Genomic DNA, 12,083 nt, shown 5'->3' on the forward strand with positions numbered 1-12,083 from the left:
TTATAGAGAAAAGAAGAATAGTGCAGAGGGGGAGTGGAAGAGGAACGGATGTCAATTACAAAGACAAAATAATTTATGCAGAGGGGAGAATGGAAAAAAAACGAAAAGACATAATTCATTATTTTTTAATACACATAGTTTTACACACATATAATATGGTGCGCACACTCACAGAAGGCTGGCCTCATTTCAAAGTGTTGGCTGCAGTCTGAGGGAATGTCGGAGCAATGTAGCATACAGTAAGGAGATGTATGTTAACTACTCTGGGTTTTAATTTCGACGTATCATGAGCTAAATGTGGCTAATGTTGCCATCTAGTTGATAGGCCTATCCACTAAGATTTCAGAGATCATTTTAATTTGTTCTAGATTTGATACTTTTTTGTTTTATATTTGTAATTGCAGACATGTCAAAACCATAACTTTCATCCATTTTACCAACATTTTTTAAACTTCAGCTTTGCTCTGTTTTTTTTCATTTAGTTTCTTAGTTTGGAGCGAACTCATTGGCTCATAACCCAGGTAAGACCCAGACCATGAGAGGCCCTACATGGCCAAGAACAACTACATGTCAGATCATATCAAATTGATGTCAAATTGTCACTTGATCAGTTATTAATTTCATTAGGAATATACAATGTTAAAGGTGTGTTCTACAATAGCATGTGTTCGGAAAAATCTTAATAATTTTAATTATTATGTGCTAAAGTCGTTCTTAAAAAAGTTGTTTTTAATTCGATTACTTATTGATATCAAAAACTGTTGAGGCCTAAACTGCCTGATAGTATTACTTTAACTAGTGTATGAATTGTTTTCCCCATTACCTTGTGATGCCAAATGCCCTGTGATTTTTTAAATTTCTTTCTTAGTAAATGTATTAGGACAAGGATCTTTCCTAATTTGAACCTCAGTTTTTCCAGTGGCCTAACATAAAAAATATTCAATACAAGTTGATATTGTTTTATAAAATTGGAGATCTTTGTCGATTTTTGTCAGAATTCACAAGCATGTTAAGGGCGACAGAAACATTTATGTGAGATCATATTGTGAAAAGTTGCAATCATAATGTCCACTATTAACATTTTTACAACTTGCTTGTTAGCAGATTATATAATCTATGTGGCATTTAATTGCCTTGAAAACATATATAATTTACAGATGGTACAGGATTATTGTACAGGGCGGGCCGGACAACCAATTTTACCTTTTATAAACTATCATCGTAGTCTGACTATAGATTATGCATGTAGTGATAGTGGGTAAAAACATGCAAGTATTACCAAATGTTTAATTACAGTGCGTATACACTCTGACATCAGCAGACAAAATCATTTTTACACACTTGTGAAAATGTTCAGAGCAAAGATCTAAAATGATAAATAATGAATGAACTGTTCATGGGAGGCTTATACTCTTTTCGCCCCAAAATGTCTTGAAATACACTGTAGTTAAGTAACGTTTTTCGGACTGTCATTTACAGTAAAATAATTGTTAAACGTATCCCTCCTTAATGTTGCCAACACTGACAATTGACTAATATTTGCTGATAATAGCCGTTAGATTGGATTTCTCAACATGCATATTCATAACAGTATGGATCTTGTTCAAGTCTACTTTATTCCTGTTTTAATGACACAGTAATTACACTGTAACAGTTTGTCTGCATGTGTAATTACGCCCCCATTGTACTGTTGCAATTAGATGAATATCCACGCTTTATAACCTAAGGCGTCAAGTTGGCAAATCCGATTTCAATTTGTAAGAAGCAAGCATTTTGCCTGCTTGTTTGAGCCACGGTAAAGACCAGGGATATGCAGGCTAATCCTCACCATGTTAAAATGCTGTTCCTCTTAAATAAATGTAGACATGGGGGATTCTCTGGAGAAAGAGAGAGGGAGAGAGAAAGAGAAAGCCAGGAGGAGTGTATAGAGTCTTTTACAGCCCGGAGCCAAGAGGTGGGAGTGAGGTTTAGGGATAGTGGGGAGGTTGTGGAAGCTCATGTAAGGAGGAATACTCCTGCTTAAGGCCTTGTATTTGTGCAGTAAAGCCTATTTTCTCACTCATTCAGCTACATTTAGCTTGTGCCACGGAAACAGAATGGGGAGACACTATCGTGCAAAATTTGGATTTTTAATGGTATGTTATTTGCATGTTTAAAAAAAAGGCAATGCTTTCCAATTCTATTTTGGATGTGATGAGCTGTATTCCCGCCAGGTCTACCTGTTGTACCACACGACAACGTTTTTCTCTCTGAACGCAGCGTCTTTGAGGCCTGATCGTCAAACCAAACAATGAAGATGTAGTGAAGTCAGTCCAAGGATAACTTAACAAAAAATAAAAGACAGAGACGGGCGTAAATTTAATTACACCTTTGTTTCTTGAATAAATAATGAATAAATAGAATACAAATTTTACTGAATGAGAATGATGCTCAAGGTTAGCTCATGCTGTAACATGGAAGGTCTTTAAAGGACATCTCTGACAGAGGCCTTTGTTAGTCTGCTCTGTTTCCTCCTCACTTCTCCCCTTTTCACACACTGCTTTTAAACAAGTGCCGTCTCAAAGACAAAAGCGGCTGCGTTGACCTTCTTTCACAGTTGAGATGTTATTGTTGATTACTATAATTTAACTTTAACACAAAATTGCTGTGGGTAGGTGTGTGGGGCAGAGCCTAGCGCACATGTAGAAGGACACATACTTGCAGGTGCGTGCACAAAAATTTGAACGAGCTCTTTTTTTTATGTGAGATATTAAGATAAAGACAATGGTACAATAGCCACATCCTGTTCACTACAGGAGAGTGATATGCACACATACTGTAAAGCAACCCCCACCACACCCACACACACATGAACACAAATACAGCAAAACATGCATGCACAGGAGAAGCATGACACCTTTCTCCACATGAGACTCATACACACTTTTTTCTCACACATCAAAGCTTCTAATTTGAGAGTCCCTGAGCTCCAAATGTGAATCACATTCGGTAAGTTGTGAAAAAATACAAGTTTCACCACTTCTTAGTACAAAAACAGAAGTAGCAAAACAAGCATAGTTAACATTTGTGATTCATTCGCATTCTGTTTTTTCCAGTAAAAGTATATCCCAGTTTATTCAGATCACTGCATGCCTAATCATATTACTCTACTCTTCTTCCCAAATCTATTTTACAGCTTTGCCATGCTCTATAGCAGCCAGATGCAGTTTAACATTCAGTTTTGGCACATTCACTCACAAATCTCTACCAAGTAAGGACAGCCTTTGAGATATGACAGTGTGGACTTGCAAGGAGTTTGAATAGTGCCACTACATCAAGCAGTGTAGGCTTTTGACTGAGCACTGGGCTAAAGGTGTGACACGCTACCAGTATGCAAACCATACATAGACAAACATTTTGTGAAAACCAAAAGGTTTTTTTGGTGCTTTGTTGGCAGTACCAGTTTTTATTTATTTTTGTAATAAAACTTTGAATAGGGGTGATATTTAACCACTTAATTAAATCTAATGCATCCCTTTGTGCCGTTTTATCATTTTGTGGTAAATTCTACTGGTTTTATTTTTAAATTATTATTTTTAATTTGCTTTTTTTTGTATACTGCACACTCATTGTTAATACAGTACTTCTGAAGCTGTTGAAACGCCACAAGCTGTAGCCATCAGATTCAAAGTGCTTGAGTCAAAAGAGACATACAGAGAGAGGGAGAGAGAGACAGATGGAGAGAGAAACTTCCAGCATTAAAATTCAGAAGATAATTACATCCGCTACACCCCCACCCTGTTGAGAAAGTGTTATGTTTAATAGTCTCTATAAAGAAAATAGGTTTTTATCTCACTCTCATTTTCATTAATTCCTAATTGGGGTGGGGGGTTGTCTGTTATTATTTCTTAGATTAAAATAAACATAGCCTATCCCATGTTCAAACCCATCACACTACACGGGCATGATAAGGACTTTATGCCTCTGTGAATAAATAAACAATTTCGTCTCCACTGGTGGAATTAAGTTGCTTACAGCCTTAAGCTAAGCCACTCTGATTTATATTTATATTTATTTATATATTTTTCCCTCAGAAGACTTAAAAGCACATCCTTGCTTTTGCAAATGAAGTTCACCAATTTTTTTTGACCTGTTTTATATGTATAACTTTAATTAGTGTCTTGTTTAGCTTAAACCGACTGATTATCGCATAGTCGTGACCTAATTACCACGCACATACTTAACGCCAGAACAGTGCCCTGAGGAGCAAGCGAAAGTTACCTTTAAAAACTTGTGTAATCATTAGCAACGAGCCTCCCTTAATCCCACTAAACATACACTTATCTAGCCCCGGCCGGCCTGTATTTGCTGGGAAGGGAGAGGGGAGGGGTATAGTTGTCTCCAACGTGTTTATTAAAGACATTTATTAATCGCTGTGGTTAAAACAAGTTCGTCCCTACGCTCCCAGTCTTTACTCATGTTCCACAGGGATCTAGACTGCTAACCTGCAAACGTGGATGCAATGGTAAAGCAGATCTCTTCCTGGATTGTCCTGGAGTCTTGTGTTTGACTTAATGTGAATTGTAGCAACCACACAGTTGTGTCAGGGGACAATTGTTACTAACTACAACAAAGGAACTTCCAAGTTAGACAGCATTTACATGGACATATCTGAATATGATATGTACAGTAAAATGTGTTATCTTGGGTAAAACTGTCTATATATATCTGTAATTTCGGATTATTTGGTAGGTATTTGGGTTATTTTGCCTCCCCTTTTACATGGATATATGTGACACAATACATACTCTACGTGCACCTAAAATGAAAGACATTCTCCGTGGTAACAATGAAGAACTGTAGAAAACTAATACATTAAAAACTGAACCAAAGTATCGGTTATAATTCCCAAGTCTACTATGTGCATGTCTCAACCAAAAAAGTTGGTACTTTTCATTATCTGTGATTTTGGTCTAACCTGAAGATGGTGAAGATGGATGTGGGCTGTCATCCTGGACGCTTCCTGTCTGGGAGTGTCCACCTCCAGCTCCACTCTCTTCTGTCACATTGGATGAACCAGGAGTGGTGGAGCGGCTAATGGACTGGGACTCTGGGTCACTGGCTGAACCCCGGCGTTCGTCCAGACCTTGTTGCTGGATCACTTCTTCAATGCCTCTCCTGTCTTTGCCATGGATACGGGAGTGAACAACCATCTGATGGTAGGTTCTGAAGATTCGGCCACAGTCAGGGCACTCTGAGGGCTTCTCCTTTAGGCCTGAGAGGCTGTAGTTAATGTTTGGGCTTCCCAGGCCAGCCAGGGCTCCAGGACCCTCAGCACTATGGTGTGACATTAAGTCACAGTGAATGTCAAAGCCTCTTCCATCTTCCTTCATGGACATCAGGGCTCCGCTAGAGGCCTTGGATCCCTGTAAGGCTTCTGAGAGTTGCTTCTGCTTGGAGCTATCATTGGAAGGAATCAAGGAGTAGTCTTGTTTATCTTTTGAGAAAGAAGCCAAAGCCCCAGCACCACCCATCTCATCTTCGTGCCCTGGGGGTATATGGTGCTGCTGCTGCTCTTTAGGCATGAATGCCCTGTCCATAGCCATGCCACGAGCCATAATCTGCCAGGCTTGATAGCTACTGAGGGAATCCATCTCTGCCACCTTTGCAGCGGCCTGGAGGCGCTCCATGCAGCTTGACTTGAGTGGTGGAACAAGGTTTAAACAACCAAGGAGTGATCGTTTCTCATTTTCGCCCAGTACATGGCCCATACCCCCTGCCATTGGCCCCAACAGCTTCCCTAACATCTCTTTCTCCTTCATGGCAATACCAGCTTTAGCCAACATCTGGTGCTGCTCACTCAGTCCTTGTTTGTCTGGTGAAAGGAAGCCCCCCTGAAGACAGGAGATGTAGCGGGAATAAAGGTTGGCATGAGCTTCCTGAGCCAGACTGCTCATACTATTGACGACAGACATGTCCTGCTCAGTGGGCTGGGGTGGTTTGTTCTTGATGGCCAACTTGTTGAGATGAACCTTCATATGGTTCTTGAGGAACCAGGGTTCCTTGAAGCGACGGCCACAGATTTGGCAGCAGTGTTCAAAGGAGTCCTTGTGCTTGCGCATGTGACCCTTGAGGAACCAAGCCTGGCTGAACACTTGCCCACATACCTCACAACGGAATTCGTTGGCCACCTGTGTGCCACCGGCGCCACCAGCACCCTGGCCCAGTGTGGTCTCGGCTGTGATATGAGCCTTCTCCACATGACTTATCAGATCCTCTTCATGGGAGGCGGCAAATTCACACAGAGTACATTTGTAGGGCTTGTGAAGTATACGAATGTGACGGTCCAGTTCCTCACGCTTCTTAAACTTCCCTTTGCAGAAGGTACAACGGAAGCCTGTAGTTGGGTTCAGGGACTGTTCATCCTGGGTGCCGGCTGGCTTGGGTGAAGAGGAAGGCTGAGAAATTGTTTCTGGAGTGGCAAGGCCAGAAGGGGGAAGGAGACCACAGGCTGAGCCTAATTGCTGCTGATGGGAGTTTGAGCTGCTATTGAGGCTGAGCTGGGGTGTTTGAGCCGTCTGGATGATACTGACACTGCCTCTCATCTGCTTATCCCTCAAAATGGCCCTCTCCTCCAGCTCATGAAGCAGCCTATTTTCCTCTCTGACACGGCCGCGGCCCTTACCAAGATTTCCCAGCTTATGGGTGCGGAGGTGGATCTTCAAGTTGCCCTTTTGAGCTGCTCGGTGGTCACAGTAGGGGCACTTGAAAGGTTTCTCTCCTGTGTGTGTGCGCATGTGCAAAGACAAGATGCTGTTAAAACGGAAGCGCTTGCCACACAATGGACAGGGATACTTCCTATTCTTGCGGGCATCATCTTCAATATCATTCATCTGGGACATGATGCCCAAGTTCTGGCCATTGAGAAACTGCTGCAGGTCAACACGCCCGTTCAGCCCACTCAGTGCCCCTGCGTCAATGTCTCGGTTGAGCTGATTGGCGAGGAGGGCCATCTGGCTGCTGATGGGTTGACTAGCCAGGGCTGCGTGGTGGGTCTTCTCGTCCAAAGGTGTTGCTGCTTTCTCTTCAGGTATCTGTTGTGGGCGGTGCAGGTCAGGAAAGGCGTGTCCTAGCTGGGCAGTAAGCTGGTGAAGCTTTTGACTTATGGGGTAGCGACCATTCAAGACTGCACTACTCAGATGGGCATCAGCATCAGCCACTGCTGACGACACACCAAGACACAAACTTGAATCCTCCATCCTGCAAACCAGGAGAGAAAGAACAAATCATATTAGAAATGAAACAGTTGCAAAATTACAACTATTTCAAAACACAGTAGGTTTTAGAAAACAAAACAAAAAGTACTATTCAGTGGTAATGTGCTCATGGTTACTATCTAGATTACAAATGGATTGTTGTTCAATCACACGGTCAGACTGAAGGTTTTACTTCATTTAGGCAAACAACACCTGTGTCGCATCTCCCAGTACTGGAAAAAAAATGATATTGTCTTTCATGCACAGATCACGTCATGGATTATCAGTACCAAGGGCTTGGGGAAAGCTGTGACTCCTAAGAACTTTTTCAAAATGTAACACCATTTTGGAAGGAATAATTACTCTGTAAACACAGTGAGCAGTATATAATTAAGCTACTTGTGCCCATCCTATCAGAATTTTCCAATTACAAGCCTTAATGAAATGGAGCGACGACAATGTCAGGAAGCCACCGCAATACTACAATTATGACATTAACAATAGCACTTAAAACCAAGGGGTTACTCCAGTAAACACAACACTCTTATCTCGGTGCAATGACACTTGTCTTGACGCAATATTCCATCAAACAATGACACTATATCTGAATCCCTGCTTTTTTTTCTATCCCTGAATTATCTTTCCGTATGTCCTCCTCTCTCCATCTAAGTCTTTCACAGTTTTCATGGTGGAAGAAAAACAGCGGTTACTCTATAAAAACAAGAAAGAACTTGAATATATAAGCACACCCTCCAGTCTATATATTACTTTGCTGTATTTGTTCTACCTACTGCATGGCACATAACAAAAATATATCTTGAGTTTCTGACCATGCTGTATTATCAATTATCACTTTAAGTGTTTTCATTTCATATGTTGAACATCAGTGAATAAACAATAAAAAAAAAACAATAACATTAATTTTAATGCAGATCCATCTGCTTCCCAGATGGTGAGGTATAAACATCTATCTGCACACTTCCTCTGGCTGCTGGCAGGGGTCAAAACCTCAGAAACAATAACCATGGTTCTGCTTTGGTCAACAAAATATTGTATAATGTCACTTACACTGATTAGTATGCTGCCTGGTAACAGTGGAAGCCACTGTGCTGTTACACATTATTATAATCATCAAAAAAAAATCCTTTCATCGAAAGGCCATGTAAAGCAGTGGCATTAGGTAAGTTCGCTTTTTTTAAGGGAAAGTGGCATCATTTTAGACGGCTTATGGACCCAATCTGGCAGCAATGAGCCTCACCCACATAAAACACGGTCACACATGTTCAGTATACACTTTATAGTCATGGAGGGCAACCAAAGTCCTGCTAGACTCTGTCTTTCTTTTTCTTGTTCTCCACCTACAGTATGTTTCTAAAGCACAGAGAGCTCTGCCTGGCTCATTTGTTTTCTCAATCGTTTGAATTGTTTCTCTCTTTTGTCCACTCTCTGTCCTGTCAGTAGGACGTAAGTAGACATAGGGGGTGCCTGTTCTTTTTGCGACTGGGCCCTCCAACACACTGTTGATGGTGGATTCTTATCTAGAGGACATGAATTAAGAGACTGTGACCAGCTTCCACTTGGTGTTTAAAGGAATGTGAGTGGGCTGCCTTTTCAATTCTCCCCACAAGTATCATAAAGCGATTCTACTGAATTCATCAAGAATATAATGGCCATGCTATGTTCTGCAGGCTTTCGTCTAACAGCTTGATATGCTCCTGTCGACGCCTACTCAAATATATGACCGATCATATGACTGTGTTTTCTACTAAGAAATAAAACCTATAACAAATAAATCATTAGTATGTTATACTGTAAGGTATATGTGTACATTTATTGTGAGAATAATATTAGGCGAGAACTGCTAGTAAGGATAAAACTTTGTTAGACGGCTTTGAATGACTTAGGTTTTAAATTCTATTTATGTGACACCCCAGCTTCCATCACACACAGGCGTGCTTATATCAGAAAATACCTTATTTGAATGGGCCTTTTTTACAGAGGCGGCTGCCTTTTGGAATAGAAATCTGTGATTTAAACTAGGCTGATGAGCTGTTGCTCATTTGGGGAGATAGCAGCTTGCCCTTTTCTTCAATTTGATTTCTGCCTTTATCTTTAACATATAACAAAGGCAGATAGACAATGGAATAATGTGAAATGAACTGACGAATCCAGTTTGTGTTTTTTATAAACGTATCCTGGCTGACGAGCGTATGCAAATGAGGCACATTAATATGCTTGCTTTGCTCCCGAGTCATTTTATATTTTTTCCCCTGATTAAAAAGGACATTTCTTATGTGACATCCCCCCTCTGCTCATATCAGCACACACATGCGAGGGAATTTGAGGGTGGTGTAAAAGTAGCAACACACACAGACACACGCACAGGCAAAAACACACATTCAGACACAGCCTTTTGACAACAACAATTCAATATGCGAATGCCCTCTAACAGATACAGCGAGTACGTTGCAAACCAGCCCGCACTATCAAATGACGGCTCACAGTAATGGCGTCACCAACTTTTCTATTTTGACATCATCGTGACTGTTACTCTTACAAATCTGGTGCAAAATATCTTCAAATGTACAGAAGAAAACAACGCTGTTAAGGTAGCATTATTGTGCTTTAAGAAGATCGACGCTCAAAGTTGTCATTCTTACCGGTTGTATTAAGCAAAGACCGTGGGCCACTTTGCCAAGACTCCGTTAAGAGCCTTACATCCACTCTGCTTCATACTCCTACTGTATCTCAGAGTTATGCCGTTACTCTAACCTGTGAAACCTTATTATTTCCTGGTGTGTACAGCAGTGCTATCTCATTAAACCTATTGGCTCCTCTGGTTCCTCTAAAACCACAAAGACTTCCTTTAGCATTTTCACACGATGGCTCAGTTGTTTTCTTTATAGTATGTGGTTTAATATTCAGCGAAGCACTACGAGCACCCATAAACACTCTCACACACACAGAGAACGAGAGAGAGTGAAACTGATGTCACTATGCTTCTCTTAATGTATTTTTCTTCTCTGCTCTTTTTCTCTTCAAGCCTCAGCTTAATTATAAGTGGTATCTGTAATACAATGGAAGTGTATTTCAGCATTTGAATGTGCTCGGTTCATTTCTGTCTTTATCAATAGTAGCAAGCATCATAAATGCATATGGGATTTTTTTGTGATCCTCTCTAATTGTAACCACATAAATGACTGAAGTATATGAAAAGCAATTTCAATATTAGAAATAGACACCTATTATGAATTCATATTGAAATTATTCTGAATGTGCGTGTTGAATTTTACTTAACATGAATTTTACAGGTCTGAGTTTTGTCATAAAACTTTCCTCTGGCATTTAAGACAAGATGTGGGGAAGCTGAAGGATCGAAACGCCATTAGTTGGACTTTACTTTGTTATTTTGGCATGTATCGACACAAAAGCCATCGATTAATCACAATGCAATACCTCATTAAGTCCTAATGAACAAACTCATTGCGTTAAACAAATCAATCATTATTAACAATGTGTTGAATTCCATCATATTTGCACCAAATCATTAATGAGACGACTGTGACGCAGCCACAGCAAACTAATGTTGAGGGGACAATGGGGACATTTACCATATGTTACATGTACTCAGAGTTGCGGGGATCCATTCAAGAGCTGTAAATATGCTTTCAAAGTACAAACAGAGCTTCCTCAGCCTTTCAAAGATCAATTATCTTTTGGGGAAAAGTTGGTTTAGTCAGAATTAGAGATTAGCAGGTAAAACAGACCAGACACACATTTCCTCCTGGCTTGTGTTTTTGTTCTGTTGCAGGTGGTCTTTGCAAGGCATTTAATTAATCCAATGAAAAATCCTGCAATGTTTTTCTTCCTCTCGCTCGCTCTCTCTTTGACTTCGCTGCATTATTACTTTCTGTAATGAGGCGAAAACACTCTGAACTGTGCATGGAAGGCAGTCACACAACCCAGACCAGATTCAATCCTGACTCCATCCCATGCCTCCAGCTTCTTGATCAAAACTCATAACTCTGCGCTCTCAAACTGAGGTGAAGTTTCAAAAATTGATTGTTCTATTTTGAAGGTGAGGAAATAAAGTTTCAGACATGACCAAGATAAGAAATCAGATTTGATTTGAAATATGGGGATGTTGTTTTGTTTGTCTTCCAAATAAATGCAAACACTTTCAGCTTTACTTGAAATGAAAATTGATGCATTACATGCATGTACAATAAAAAAAAGGAAATATGTGTGCCTAGTCCCAAGTTTCTCAAAGGAATACTGGATCCTTAGGAATGTGTTTCCTCACGTAAAACACATTCATATAAACTGATTTTTAAACCATCAAATACACAACACTGACAATTCCAAAATATAGGGATAACATTTTAAATGAAGACAGGACATCCAACAAGTTAAAACTTGTGAATGACACTAAATTAACATAACCCCCGCACTCGTTTTTTACACACAGAAAATAACAGCAAGGGATCCGGGATTTGATGAGAGCACGGACTCAATAGATCTGTGACAAATGAGTGGATGAACAGGAGCCTCTGCCTCTCCCTCTGTCTCTTGAACAATATGTCATTGAGGGCTGTTTAAGAGGTCCTGTCAACAGGTAGTTCAACTTTCAGCTCATCCCTGCTGATCAGTGGGAGCCTTCCTGACAGCGAGAAAAGAAAGACACCGGGAGAGAGCAGGAGAGAGAGAAAGAAAAATGTTTTCGGTCTTTTTATCCGTCCGTCGGCTCTGACAGCCTTGCAGGGGATGCCATGGGAGGAAGATCAATGCAGGACAAGCGGATTCCCACAGTTCATTGTTCTGGGCCAGCCAAATCATCTTCCCAAGACG

At 40.6% G+C, this 12,083-nt stretch overlaps 1 protein-coding gene across 1 annotated transcript in view; it reads right to left on the minus strand.

Moving 5' to 3' along the window:
- The window catches only part of znf536 (zinc finger protein 536), a 105,839-nt gene extending 98,601 nt beyond the window's left edge, over positions 1-7,238 (minus strand). The window contains exon 1 of the mRNA XM_061068851.1: positions 4,958-7,238. Coding sequence (XP_060924834.1) covers positions 4,958-7,238 — 2,281 coding nt within the window. The remainder of the gene's footprint in view (positions 1-4,957) is intronic.
- Between the last annotated feature and the right edge of the window lie 4,845 nt (positions 7,239-12,083).

Source organism: Limanda limanda, chromosome 3 (assembly GCF_963576545.1).
Source record: "Limanda limanda chromosome 3, fLimLim1.1, whole genome shotgun sequence".
Classification (NCBI taxonomy): domain Eukaryota; kingdom Metazoa; phylum Chordata; class Actinopteri; order Pleuronectiformes; family Pleuronectidae; genus Limanda; species Limanda limanda.